We start from the raw sequence: 13,682 nt of genomic DNA, 5'->3' as shown, positions 1-13,682 counted from the left end.
AGCAGGATAATTATAGAGCTGGGTGACAAAACACAATTTGGCTTTTCTGGAAATAATTGCAGGATAAATTTCCAGATGTGACTATCTTGGTCAGTTTTAGAAAAATTTGCAGTGTCACAGACCGCACAGGTCTTAACAGCGTGTTAAAACCTGGAGCACGTCCGTACCTTCATAAAGCTCCGGACGTGCTCCTCTTCCTTGAGGAAGTCCTTGTAGAGCCTGCTCCAGTGGGACACAAGATGCAACACTTTGCGTTTCCTGAACAGAGCGTCCTTTCCCTCCTCCTGGCCCCGGCAGCGAGCACTGCTATAGGTGAGAGCGGTTAAGGAGCCAAATATCATAATAACTTTGCAGCAGTAAAGTCAGGTAACTTAAGACTAGGTCTGGTCACGGTCTGTTTTTGCCAGTAAGGATATTGTCCTAACAGAGCCTGACAGAGGTCACTGGTGGTCATGAAGACCAGGTAGGTCAACAGGAAGTCATCCAGCAGCATTTCTGTAAGAACAACAATCCACACGTTAGTCATTTCACACAAAAAAAGCCTTAGGTATTAACGAAGGAAGGAAATTAACCTCATCAAGTGTGTTATGCATTAATTAAAAAGCATAATAAATTGAATGTTTTTTTAATGTAAAAATGAACCAAAAACAACCCTAACCCTAAGCCTTCTTTCATCTCTGTTTCAGTTCTGCTGGATTCTCCTAAACCTACAGTCAGTGTTTGACAGTATAATTCCCTTCAGCGCTGCAGGCAGTGGACAATTTAGCTCGTGTCAACACTACACGCTCAACACCAGGCAGCACAATCACATTCAGAGTGCCAGGCTAGCTTGTGAGCTGAATGCTAATGTACTGAGCGTAAAATGGAAAGTGTACGCTGAAAGGCAGCCAACAACGAGAGGGTCGGTGTCTTAGAAACATTTTTGGTTTTCAGCCGCTGGTGTTTAAGACTATTTAAATTAAACTCATATTCATATTGCTTACCACGTGTGAATATATGTTAAATTCTCTAAATATTTGGTTATAGAAGTTGTTTTTTTCTCTTCTTACATCAGTGAGATTCAGATTGTGCTCTCAAGTGTGTGAAAACCAGAGGTAAAGAGACAGAAAGAGTGAGTCAGCAGTAGTTCAATGGATCAGTGGTTTTGAGACGAATATTAACAGCCCTGGTGACAGATGAGTAATGAGCCATTGTCCCAGGAGTGAGGGAGCTGGCGTGTGTGTGTGTGCTCACGTGTGTGTGTGTGTGATGTGGAACTAGCTCTCTGGGAGTGTGTGACCCAAATCAGGCTCTGTGATGCACTGATCACAGAAATCAATTCAGGAAGATTAGGCAGAGAAACGTACGGACCAGAATTAGTGACAGGATTGTGGGAGCCTCTCACTGAGGCTGTCATTTTCCCATCTGGAATAATACCATGTCCTGTTTTCATCTTCCTCATCCTCACCCCCCCATACTCCCCCTCCCGCTGCTATCTCATTCCCACTGAACTCTCCCTTTCAGCTTTCTGCGATGATAACTATCCATTTTCCTCCTCAGCATACGTCCTCTACATCTGCTTGGACGTGCACTCATAAACAGTACGACACACACGTGAACAGCAGCACAGCAGCGCCCCGATGAATCGCTCATTCAGTTCTGACCTTGGGGAGTTTATCTCCTACAGGAGAGGAGAAGAAGAGAGGGGGTCGACACAGCAGCGATCATCTGCTGCTGCGTTGAAGTTGCTGCTGTTGTTGTTGAAGTTGCTGCTGCTGTGCATGTGTGTGTGTGTGTGTGTGTGTACACAGCGAAGGGTCGTTGGTAGTTGTTCGCTTAACTCTCCACAGCAGCGTGTCGGAGCCTGTTCAGGATGCTGCACAGCTGAGCCTACTGAAAGCACACACTGAAGCTCAGGATCAGCTCAGAGCGCTCCCGTCTACGCTGAGGAAACGGATCAGAAACGTGGACTTGTAGCTAAATGATTTCAGTTTTTATTTGGTGCTGGTGGGGGGGGGGTCTAAAGGGCTCAGCACCTTGGGGTGGGGTCTTCTGTCTGCCTGCCAGCGCGTGTGGACGGCCCCCAAAGGTGGCTCTCTCCTTACCTTAGATCTTGGTGCTCAGCCATGTTTTTCTGAACTTGCATGAATGTGTATCTGCATGTTTCTATGTCTCTGTGTGTTTGTGGGGGTGGGAGGGCTGGGTTTTGTTCCCTATTGTTTTTAGCCTCTGTGAGGCCCTTTTGCCAGCTCAGCAATAAAATTAAATTTGATTTGATTCGATTGGACGAACCGTCTCACACACCTTTGCTTCTCTGCTCCAGCCTTTTCCTTCTTAAACAAAAAACAACACACGGCTCAAAGAGTCTTTCTGTTGGAGGAATTACACCACAATGCCCATCTCAGTTCTCCGTCACTCCCTCCCTCACACACTCATCTCTCCTGCTCTCTTACTTTGCTTCCTGCAATTCAGTGAGATGGCTCCCAGTGGACCGCTGGGAACGGGTTGAGCCGAGAAGTCAGAAAATAAAGACGCTTTATCCCGAAACGGTCTAAATGGACGGCAGCGGTAAAGAGTGTGTTGTTTGTTTTGTTGTTTTACTTTCACTTTGTCCAAGGAAATCAATCTGTGAAATAAGAGAAGACGCCATCACTCACACAGCCGGGTGAACACAGACATGAACCTGGTGTTGCACAAGAGCCGACAAACAAACAAACAAACACACAAACACACACACCGCCAAGAGACAGGGAAAGGCTCAGACTGGGCCGTGTTGTAACACGAAAATCTAGGAAGAGGAGAAAGGTGTGGGACTTTCTTTTTAAAAATACCTGAGGTCAAAACTGTTTTGGGTACAGGACCAACTGGTTCTTTTTTTTTGCCAGTCAACAGACACACTGCCAGCAGCGTCTGACGTGTGTTACTGAACTGTGTTCCAACTTTGAAGTCTGGTCTCCAAACTCACCGCTCTCCCTGCTCTCTGGCACGCCCCGGTGGTCGTCCAAGCGCAGGTCGCTCAGGAGGTGCTCCAGGATTTTGAGTGGCGTTCCAGACACCACCACATACCTGTAGGACGAAGAGTCACAACAACCTTCGTCAGCAGAGCCAGAAAACCAAGTACAACTTCTTTCATCCCTCCATCCTCCCTCCCTCTTCTCCTCCTTTTTCTCCTCTACACCGTCATCATCGATGAAGCGGAAATAGGGAACATCAAAGGCACAAATCTCTGCATCTCCGGCGGTGTCGTTGTCGTTGTCCTTGTCCTCGTCATCTCCATCGTCTACGTCCTCCTCTGCTACTGCGAGTGTGGCTAACGCAGTGGTCATCCTCACATCCAGAGACTTCTTCACGATCGGCCCTCATGCCAGTTCAGTCAGCTGAGACCTCAGTTCTCTGAGACTCTTCCTACAGCAGCACGCTCAAAGAAATGATTGCTACTGAGACGAGCTTTGTAGGTACACACACACACACACACACACACACACACACAAGTACACAACCTGTCTGTCAGCGACACTCCCTGCATTATGCCTGAGGCTTTGGCACATACCAACTTAAATACACACATAAAACAGGCAGGGCACAAAGAAATTATCATTCAGTAAATCCACACACACACACACACACACACACAGTTGTGAAAGGAAGTAGACACATCTTGGTGTCAATCTTTGTTTCCTGAGCTGAAAACAAAAGGCCACTCTCTTTGCCAGAAGCTAAGCACACATTATCTGTGGCACGCACACACACAAACGCTCTCTCTCTCTCTCACACACACACACACACAACTTAAACGGCAGCAGTGCTGATATTGTGTGTGATTGCAACCTGAGAGCACAAAGTCAAAGCTGGAAACAGAGAGGGAGGAGCGCCATGATTATGCCTTTGGTGCCACTGTTGGTCTGGAGAACTCTCAGTACAAAGGAGGAGGGACTGACCTCTTGTCGCAATCCTCCTCTCTGGACCCGCCCCCCAATGATGTAGGTGAGGGCCGTTCGGACGGCGACGTCACTGCCGTTGTCACTCTTTGCAGCACCAACACGTCCCGACCTCTCTCCTTCAGACAAACTCTGCCCACTGACTCCTGAGACGAACAGAGGGAAAAGTCGGAGGTAAACCAAATGATCGCTCTGCGATGCTAGGATCAAAGGCTAATTAAACTGAAATGTTGACACCTTGAAGGGAGAATCACTCGAAATAGTATTTTTCTGCAAAACTCCAGTTATCATTAGGTCTCCTTTTTTATTAATTTAATAATTTTATTGAGAATATTTAACTTATTTTTAAAGCTAATTCTTGCTCCACTGTCAAAGCAAACTGAATAACAACCAAAAGTGTAACTTTGAGCTGCAGACCTAGACCCAGCCAATCGATCCACACATGGAGTCAGAGACAAACAGGAAGTACAACCCTTTCTGCCTTTAAAGGAAACCATTGTGTGGTAAATAAGAATGGAGACAACAAAGAATATGGGCTGACGAGGGAAAACGACCCGCTCCAAAAAATTAACAGCAACTCGATCTGTGGCTCCAACATTCAGACAGGAGTTCAGAGGCCCTCATTCACACACACACACACACACACACCTGCAGTGACAGTGTAACATGAACACAGCTCCAGATGGACAGAGAAGCACAAAAGAAAAAACAGCCTCAGGAAATAAAGGCAGAGGGGAAAGAGGAGGGCAGATCAAAGGCACGAGGAGCAGAGCGGAGCGGAGCAGGAGGAGAGATGAAGAGGCGGCGTCTCTCCTCTGGATTCCAGCTGTTTGCTGCAGTGCCTGTCTCAGCCGGAGAGATTAAACAGCAATCAGACGTGACACAGAGACCTCTGTGTGCAGAGTCACATCATTTAATCCTTTGAACCATAATGGTTGCTTTTTTTTTGTGGTAGTAACATAACACAACAGCAGAGGCAGTATATATCCACACCAGTAAACAACACAATAACTGATCACCACATCAGAAAATGTGTCTTCTGTAAAATCAACACATCTTTATTGTAGAATAAAGTGTAATGTTTAGTTGAAAACACCACTGATAAACTGGCAGTAATTGAAGAAATACACTCACAATGATCTTCTTCAACAGCTCTGATTATCTTTTTTATCTGCTGCCACATAGCAGAAGAGGATCTAATTGTTCCATCTTTCATGTTTTGACGAGCAAAAATTGTTTGCAATAATTAAATAATAGTGTCGGACCAAAATAGCAAAATAACAGGAACCTTCAATAAATAAAAGATATATAAAACATATAGTAAAGCAGTGGTATAGTAAAGCCACAGCATAATATGTCACCATACTGGAAACATGGAATCAAGAGAGAGGTGGAGAGTAGAGGGCAAGGAGGGAAGGGTGGAGAGTAGGGAAGTTGAATTGAAGGAAGGGTTGGAGAGAAATGGAGAGAAATGGAAGGAAAGAGAGCGGCGTACTTGTTAACTGAGAACATGTGACCACTTCACTACACACTTCTTAGTTTTTGTTTTTCATTTTTGTTGACATATAAGGATTGCTTGTGGTTTTTTTCGAAGGTTCGAGCTGAAACACAAAACTAGTGGATGAGCCATTATTGGAATTTAGTTTTTTTCACAATCCACTGTTGTTATTGAGTCTTATCCAAAAAATGTCACTAATGTTTCCAGTGACATAAGACACTCATATTAAACTGTATGTCCGGGCTTGGACTGATGCTTTTTGGAATGATTTTTTCCGACATGTTTCCCACACTCCTCCCATGTCTCTCACTTCCCATTCCTTTCACGTGGCTTTGTTTCTGTTTTTCTTTTTTCTTCTTGCATAACACTGCCCTCTTCACTCTCAAGTTCTAAAATTAAACAAAAAAATAGTTTATGTTTTCCTTGGACTGGCCTGCATTCTTTCTCAGGACAAAGTGCTATTCCCAACTATGTTATTCTTGGAAAATACTGCGTAATACAAACTTTTAAATGTACTGCAGAGCCACGTACAGTTCAAGCTTATTTTCCTTTTTCTGCTCTCTCCTCTCCTCCACTCCTTTTATCTTGAATGCTTCCAAACCCACTAATGTTTTCCTTCCTCTGATCTCGGCTCAGTTGTTTGTGTGTTTTTTTGGCCTCTAATAAAAATAACTTATCATGAAGATCAACATTTGTCTCCACCTTTGTTTGTAGAGTGGTTACATATGTGTTACATAATGTGTCTTTTTTTGGGAGGGGGGGCAATTTTCCATTATTAGTTATCAGTGAGAGAGACGGAGACAGGAAAACTCCCCAGAATTCTGATGAAAGATTGCGGTTGATATTTGAACTCCCAGTGATGTGGGATTTAACGACATGTCCCACACTTGTTATCTCTGCATCCCATCTGGGCCACTGGGTGTGGCTCGGTTGCCAGCTCTGAGTAAATTTTAAGGCTTTCAGTGCCACATCTCTTAACATCAGCTGTCGCTGCCTGGTTTATCAGCCTGGCTGATCTTGAACAACATTCATTTCAGCCTGTTACATAACCAACCTCAGAGATAAGAACACATTGTTTTCTGGCAGTTGGATAATTTACACCGTGTCGTTTTATCTGAATGTAGGAGCTAATGATGGTGAATCATACCACTGCCACCTTTGTTTGTTTTTTTACTGGTTAAAATTGATTACCAAAATCTAAGCTCTAATTTTAACTTCCATTCTAGCTATAATAATAATAATAATAAAAACACACAAAATAACAACTTCTTGCACGCAGCATCTCCACCCAACAGAATTGCCGCAATAAGAAGTTAGAAACTTGCATTGGTTACATTTTATTCCACATGGCTGTAGTGAGCTACCAGTGTTTTTAAACATTATGGTTAGAGGGCTCCAAAAACCAGCTGCACAAGAGGCTGAGAAGGAAGTTCTTTTTTCACTCCCTCTTCCTGAACGTGTGTGTTGTTGCCCGTCCTGATTGTGACTGAACCATATCAGTGTTGTGTTAGTGCTGGGCCCGATTCCTGGAAACACCGTGTAACAATATGAAAAACACATTGCTTTCATCTCAGCGAAACAAAAAGCCACACACTTCCAGGTTAGCAGATGGAAAGTAACAAAGGCGACTCGCAGATCTTGTGTGTGTGTGTGTGTGTGTGTGTGTCGTCATCGCTGTAAATGCAGTGACCTAGTGTGACCTTGGAGCAGATGAAAGTACATGTGCCAGTGTAAGGTAACTGGACGCCAGACATGCAAAAAACAGGATTTCCATCCCTGTGCAGTTTGCACAGGGAGCAGCGTGGAGCTTGGTGCTACACAACAGGTTCAAACTTAACTATTAAATAATAACATTATATTTTTAGCTAAAGATTTAAAGATATTGTTCATTAATTATATTCGTCTGTTACAAGCAGACATTTGTTACCATTAATTATCGCTCCACTTACATGTTGTTTGGTAGTTCACAGTGTAATATCCTCCAGGATTGGTGGTCACATGCACATGATTAAACTGTAGCTTTCATTAACCCATGAATGTTTGATGTTCGATGCCGAGTGAAAATCAAACTTGGTTTGCTTCACTTCCTGCCCTCAGGTGTCCTGCGCTGCACAATTACGCAGTGTAATGCTTCACTAACACCCTGCTCATTACATGTGCACACTGACTCAGGCTGCCGCGGCACCAATCCAGCAAAAACACACACACACACCAGCAGCCACACGTTATTATAAGCTCAGCAGACCTGGTGTACACTGATACACACGGTGGGTCGGGCAGAGTGGGAGATCACAGTTCACTAAGCCATTACCCACAGCCATATCAGACTAATAAGAACACTGGTGGCTGTTGATCTGATGTGATGTAAACGAAGCGTTCAGTGCCTCTGCAGTGATAACTGGTGTGTGTGTGTGTGTATGTTTTAACCATGCTGTAAATGTGAATACACACCTGTCCGTTACTGAAACTGACAGCAACACAAATGTGCACGATGCGCAGGAGGATTCACTCACAGGATCCAAAAGCTGCGTTTGTGAGTGAAGGCAGAGCTGAAGTGAGTGGGAGCTTAACGGCGATGACAGTAATGACCACGATTACCAGGCCATGACGTCCACGACTTTCTTCTCACAATAACTGTGCAGCCGCAGCTGGCTGTGAAAATTACATGGTCTTTGGGCAACAAGTTATTAGTGCTACGCTACATGTTACGCTGGAACAGAGGGGAGACGGGAACGCAAGGATTCCAAACTATTGGAATACGTACATTGGCCAGTCAATGTTATTGGTCCGATATTAAAATAATTATCTGTAAGAATGGTCAAAACTAGAAAACGCAATGCCTGGGTTTTCTCCCGATGAAAAAACTTCTGTTTGCTGGGGAGGCACGGCAGAAAATAATTGAGAAACACTATGTTACCCCATCACCTTAGTGGGCAGACGGCACTTCACCGTCTTGACCACCAGGCCCTGCTATATCGGTATTGGCTGATATCATCTCAGACATCCCTTTGGTTTTTTGTTGTTTGCGAATACATGTTTGTGAAGTGAAATCAAAACATGTTATGGCATATACTTTTAGTTGCTGTAGTCTGCCTAGTGATTCAGGTTCCCCTTCCTGACGTTACACAACCTGGGATCAAATAGTAACAGATTAAGTAAAAGAGTAAAAAGCATCAAGGTCTGAACTTTGACAGAACAAAGTTACCAAAGCAGGACAGCAGAGAATAAAGGTCTGCTTTGATGTACAGTTGATTACATTAGTGAAGGTTCTGTCCCTCAGTGGTCAACACCAGTGACTGACTGCCATCTCTTCACACTGACAAGAACTACAAATCGAGTCCTTGATCCCAGTACTGTACTACTACAGTAATACTCACAGCTTGGTTTCTGTCTTGTAGCCGATAGTTGTGGTTCTGCAGCAGCCGACAGCCGTCTTTGGCCAGACGCTGTACTGCCTCCAGCCCCAGCCGACTGGTCAGCTCCTCGTGCGCTAATCCTCCTCCGCCACTGCCGCCGCCGGCCCTGAGCGCACAAACTCCTCCGAGCTGCAACATAGGAGGCATGAAGACATATCTCAAGCCACAGTCCCAGGACATGACCACGTGTTGAGTGTTTATGTTTGGAACAGGTCCCAGGACATGACCACGTGTTGAGTGTTTATATTTGGAACAGCGGTCAACAGCGGTCAACAACGATCAACAACGGTCAACAACGGTCAACAACGGTCAACAACGGCCAACAACGGCCAACAACGGTCAATGTTCACATCCAGAAAAAAACCAACGCGGACATAATCCAGATTCTTTTTAAAGGAGCAGACGTGACCTTTTGTGTTGTGTCCATTAAAAAGAAAGAAGATAATAATCCTGAGTTGAACTTTTCTATATATCTTTTCTCCCTGCCTCACTACTTTCCAATTCCTCCAAGTTGTACCTCTTGTCCCAGTGTGGTGGCTCTGTGTGTGGAGATCAGTGTGGAGTGTCTGTGATTATTAGTCCAAGTAGGCGGGAGTGTTTTTACACTGTGGGGGTGTGTCTGTGTCTCCACCCCTCCATGGACCGGACTCACAAATGTACAATTATGCTAACGGCCTCCTCGGGTCCTGTGGACAGTGTGTATCTATGGGAGCTGCTGGTGTGAAGGCTATCACCACTGGCTGCTTTGTTTATTTTCTCAGAAAATAGCTCAGAGTGGTGGCTGGTTTATTTAGCTGTGAGTTGAGTAACTCTTCCTGTCCCACGGTGCAATGCTCTAGCACAGGATAACACACACACACACGACATTATGGTATAGTACCATATTTGCTTCCAAAATCACAGTTCTTATCAGGTCACACAAAGACACCCAGTGTCCCATGTCCTTGGCTGCTTCCTGTTAATCTCCTTCCAGCTTCCTGTCCCAGTCTCAGAGCACAGAGATGATAACCTGTCTCTGTCGGTTGTCACTGTTCGTGCTGAGAGGTTGTTATATCACCACGGTGAACTCAAAGCAGTGATTCCACAGTCAGACACAATTACCAGCCGCCGTTATGGTGCAGCATCAAAACGTCTGTTTGCCCATAAATGAGTGTTTTCAATATGTCTGCAGCTCATAAAAAACATCACCACACAGATGTCATTACAACAACACTCATGTGGGTGAGGAACAGACGGGTGACACTGGGACAGTAAATGTTCAACTGCAGTTAAGAGTTAATAAATCTCCACCTAACCTCAAACCTCAACTTATAATACATTCATTTAAGAGTTCTCCAAGGTGGGGGGTCTTTTTTAATAAAATAAATTTAAAGTTCAGTGGATGTTTAAGCAAATGCTGTGTTCTGACATAATGTAGTCACGGCAGTTTAAAAAAGAAATCTAATTTACCTCAACTCCTTCATTACTCCAAGATTGAAATATTTCTAATTAAATTGAAGTATAAAGGGATTTATTTAATTTGAATGGATAAAAATTCTCATCACTGTTTGTGTTTATCATCTAAGATTATGTTCAACTATTATGTAATTACTACAGGGATCATTGTGGTTCATTTCCTGTCAGACTGACGTTGATGTGAGCAGTGAAAGTCCAATATAATATGAGCTGATATTTCATATTAGCTGATGGAGCTGGACTGGATTAACTCCAAGGTTTCCGCTGCACACGGACCACAAAGGGATATTTTCTGAACAATAAATCCCTCGTTCAAGACTGATGCTTGACAACGGCATAGATTTATCAAGAACCGAATCTGATCGTCCTTCTCTGGTCACTGATGACACTCAGATAATAAACAGCCTTTGAAGAAGAGCTGGAGACCATCTCCATGTATGAAGCACTTATCTACAGCTATCTCAGGAGTGTAATTGCATTTTAAGAATTCTTTTTTTTTCTCCCTCCTCTCTCTCAGTGTCAGCAGAGAATGAATAATTGATGATGAAAAAGAGGTTTTCTCTGTACAGCGATGGCACCGGCCTGTGTTCCTGGTTTTGACCCCATTTTCTGTGGCTACACACACTCACAGATGTGACCCCATTTTCTGTGGCTACACACACATACAGTGAAAGGTAATCAGAACGAGCTGATCAGGTTGAAGTCTGTCCCTTCGTCCACTGCTGAAATCAATGGCATTTGTCAGAACCCCATTTCTGTGTCTGTCTTTAAATGAACTTCAAATCTCTGCCAAACGCAGCACATTGTGCAAACAGCTGAACATTAACGACCAGATAACAAACAGATTCCACTACTCTCCCTCTGTGGTGTTAAACCAAAACAGTAATCTGTGTATGCAGTACTGTGGAATGTGAGTGTATTACCGGGCTGCTCTCCTCACTGGGCGTGCGAGGCTCCTGGTGGCTTGTGTCCGCTGTCTCAGAGTCCTGCTCTGACACTGAAACCAGCCACAACCAGAACCAGGTTAGACCTCTTCTTAGAGAACATACTATTTTGCAGCAACAACAACAAACTCATAAATGTGAACTTACGGGCTTTGCGGGTCTTCCGTGCGAGGGCGGCTGCCAGCTCACTTTGAACCTGAACCAGAGAAAGTCCACACGTTAGAGAAAAGACAATTCCACGAAAGAGATGTTTAGGCGCACGATCATTTTTTTGGACCGACCGTAGAGGTGAGCCTCTCCAGAGCTCTCATCTGTAGAATCTCGCTGCAGATGTCCCTGTTACCTTCAGAGTCCTCCTCTGACCTGAGGGACACCAACACACACACACACGGCTTCATTAAGAAAGATTTACACAAAATAATCATGAGCAAAATATCAACTACAAACACAGTCTGGAGAATAAGGTCTTCTACAGTGCTGCGGTCTCTACACTGCCCCCTGGTATGAATAAAGAACAATTCACCTCTTAGCTGTACATTTGTAAGAGACCTATTGTACAGAAAGTGTTGTTTGTTTTACAATACATTACTAGAGTAAAAATGTTTAAAGTATTTGAATAAATGAATATATAAATGAAGTGTTTAATTCATCTGTAAGGTCTTGTCTAACAGGTCTTTAATTGAAGCTAAAGCTAAAGCTAATGATGATTTCATGTTTGATCTTGAATATATTTTATTGTGTGTAAATACCTCAGTGATGCTGTGGGACTGAAGTGTTTGTCAACAGCAAATAAAAATGCAAAAAGGCCTGTGACCTTTCCGTCCCCACACCACGGCTTCGTGCTGGTCATTAAAGACAGGGAGACACACAGGCTCATATAGATTTAGTCATCCTCCAGCCTGGACACACACACACACATACACTCTCTCACACACACACACACACACACCTATTTGCATACAATGATAGCAGCGGAGCTCGTAAACGCCGTGGATGAAAGACGATCCATTCCTGCGTGTGACTGTATGTCTGTGTGTGTGCAGACTGTAATCTGATAAGGAAATGATAGAGGCAGGAGTGGAGGAGAGGTGGGGGGTGAGGGGGTGGGGGGGTAATGTGAAGCACTCCTAACACTTCATCAGCAGTGATACAGACAGATAAAAGCTGGCCCACTGACAGAAACCTCTGTGTCTGTGTATTTCTGTGGAGAGTATCCGTCTCCGTCCCCTTCCAAATCAGAAGACCGACTGTCAAAACTTACGGCAGCGCTGAAGGAACGTGGGCAACAAAATATATATATAAATATAAATGTCATCACAGCTTAATGGCGTTTTTGATCACGTTTTTTCGTGACAAACACAGGACCATTAGTGGGCTGTGAGACTATTATGAGCCGTTGTGCTAAATTATATTTTTCTATATAACATTAATTCGTTTTGAGGTTTTTTTTTTTACTTCCAGCCTGCGCTCATTTGGTTTTTGGGGGAGCTGAGAGCTGTGAGAGAGTCACCGTGGGTGGTGTCACCAATCATTAGGCAGCCACAGGGCGGTCTGAGAGTATTACCAGGATCAGTGGGGAAACCGCCTCCATGTTTAGACCACATCTACCGTCAGCGCCACATGGCCTTAGTCAAGACTGGCAGCTTAACCATTAATTACCAACGCCACCTCCTCCTCTAAGTGTGGCTCTTCATGAACGACACAGTAAGAAGCCAAACGCTGCCTCACAAAACCCAATTCTGCTCACACCTCTTACACCTGAGCTGCCGTTAATCCCTTTGACTTCTGTCCTTAGTCCAGAGATTTACAGAATGGATATTTGGTTCAATAGAGAATCAGTTGACCTTGGCTGGAGAGGTGAATGGAATGAATGGATGTCCTTTTATGGACCTGCATCTCTTTTAACCACTGGCTGCTGGGATTCGGAAAACTTTCCTCTAAAAGGCAATATATATGCACGATCTGACTTTAGCTTAATGAGATGCACGATGCAGGAAAGAGAGGCATTTGTGCCAATAAATATTAAAACAAAAACTTCCTGTTTTACATCATTGTGATGTACAAAAAACAGAGAAAAAACCTGCTCGAACAGATGAAAGGAACTAAATACGCAGGAGATCCAATGATGACCAACAGTGAATGAACAATCGACCAATCTGTGAGGAGGATGTCCCTCAGTGAGGACGTCATCCACTGTAATGGACATGTAAAGCAAGTGATGTTCTCACCAGGTATGTTCAGTACGGTACATGAGAATTACACAAGTCAGCATGACATCTACATGTCCCTCAGTGCCACCCCCCACCCCCCCCCTCCATTTTAAATGCACGGTGTAAAAATGACACACAGATGAATATGTCAGAGCGCTCACCCTCTCTACTCCTCCACGGGTACGCACCCCTCACCCCACCCCTCACCCCCCTCCCCCTCTCTCACTTCATCTCTGAGTGAC

General features: G+C 44.3%; 1 protein-coding gene across 1 annotated transcript in view; it reads right to left on the bottom strand.

The window, feature by feature from the left end:
* Nucleotides 1–13,682, bottom strand: part of rapgef5a (Rap guanine nucleotide exchange factor (GEF) 5a) — a 28,165-nt gene that overhangs the window by 4,329 nt on the left and 10,154 nt on the right. Inside the window, exons 6-13 of the mRNA XM_008332020.3 lie at nucleotides 11,512–11,593; nucleotides 11,378–11,426; nucleotides 11,210–11,283; nucleotides 8,793–8,960; nucleotides 3,918–4,063; nucleotides 2,945–3,045; nucleotides 417–495; nucleotides 168–312 (exon numbers count right to left, since the gene is read on the bottom strand). Of these exons, the coding sequence (XP_008330242.1) occupies nucleotides 168–312; nucleotides 417–495; nucleotides 2,945–3,045; nucleotides 3,918–4,063; nucleotides 8,793–8,960; nucleotides 11,210–11,283; nucleotides 11,378–11,426; nucleotides 11,512–11,593 (844 nt within the window). The remainder of the gene's footprint in view (nucleotides 1–167; nucleotides 313–416; nucleotides 496–2,944; nucleotides 3,046–3,917; nucleotides 4,064–8,792; nucleotides 8,961–11,209; nucleotides 11,284–11,377; nucleotides 11,427–11,511; nucleotides 11,594–13,682) is intronic.

This window comes from Cynoglossus semilaevis, chromosome 18 (genome assembly GCF_000523025.1).
Source record: "Cynoglossus semilaevis isolate Cse_v1.0 chromosome 18, Cse_v1.0, whole genome shotgun sequence".
In the NCBI taxonomy this organism is placed as follows: domain Eukaryota; kingdom Metazoa; phylum Chordata; class Actinopteri; order Pleuronectiformes; family Cynoglossidae; genus Cynoglossus; species Cynoglossus semilaevis.
Note: the sequence above shows the minus strand (reverse complement) of the source record. Positions and strands in the feature narration are given on the sequence as shown.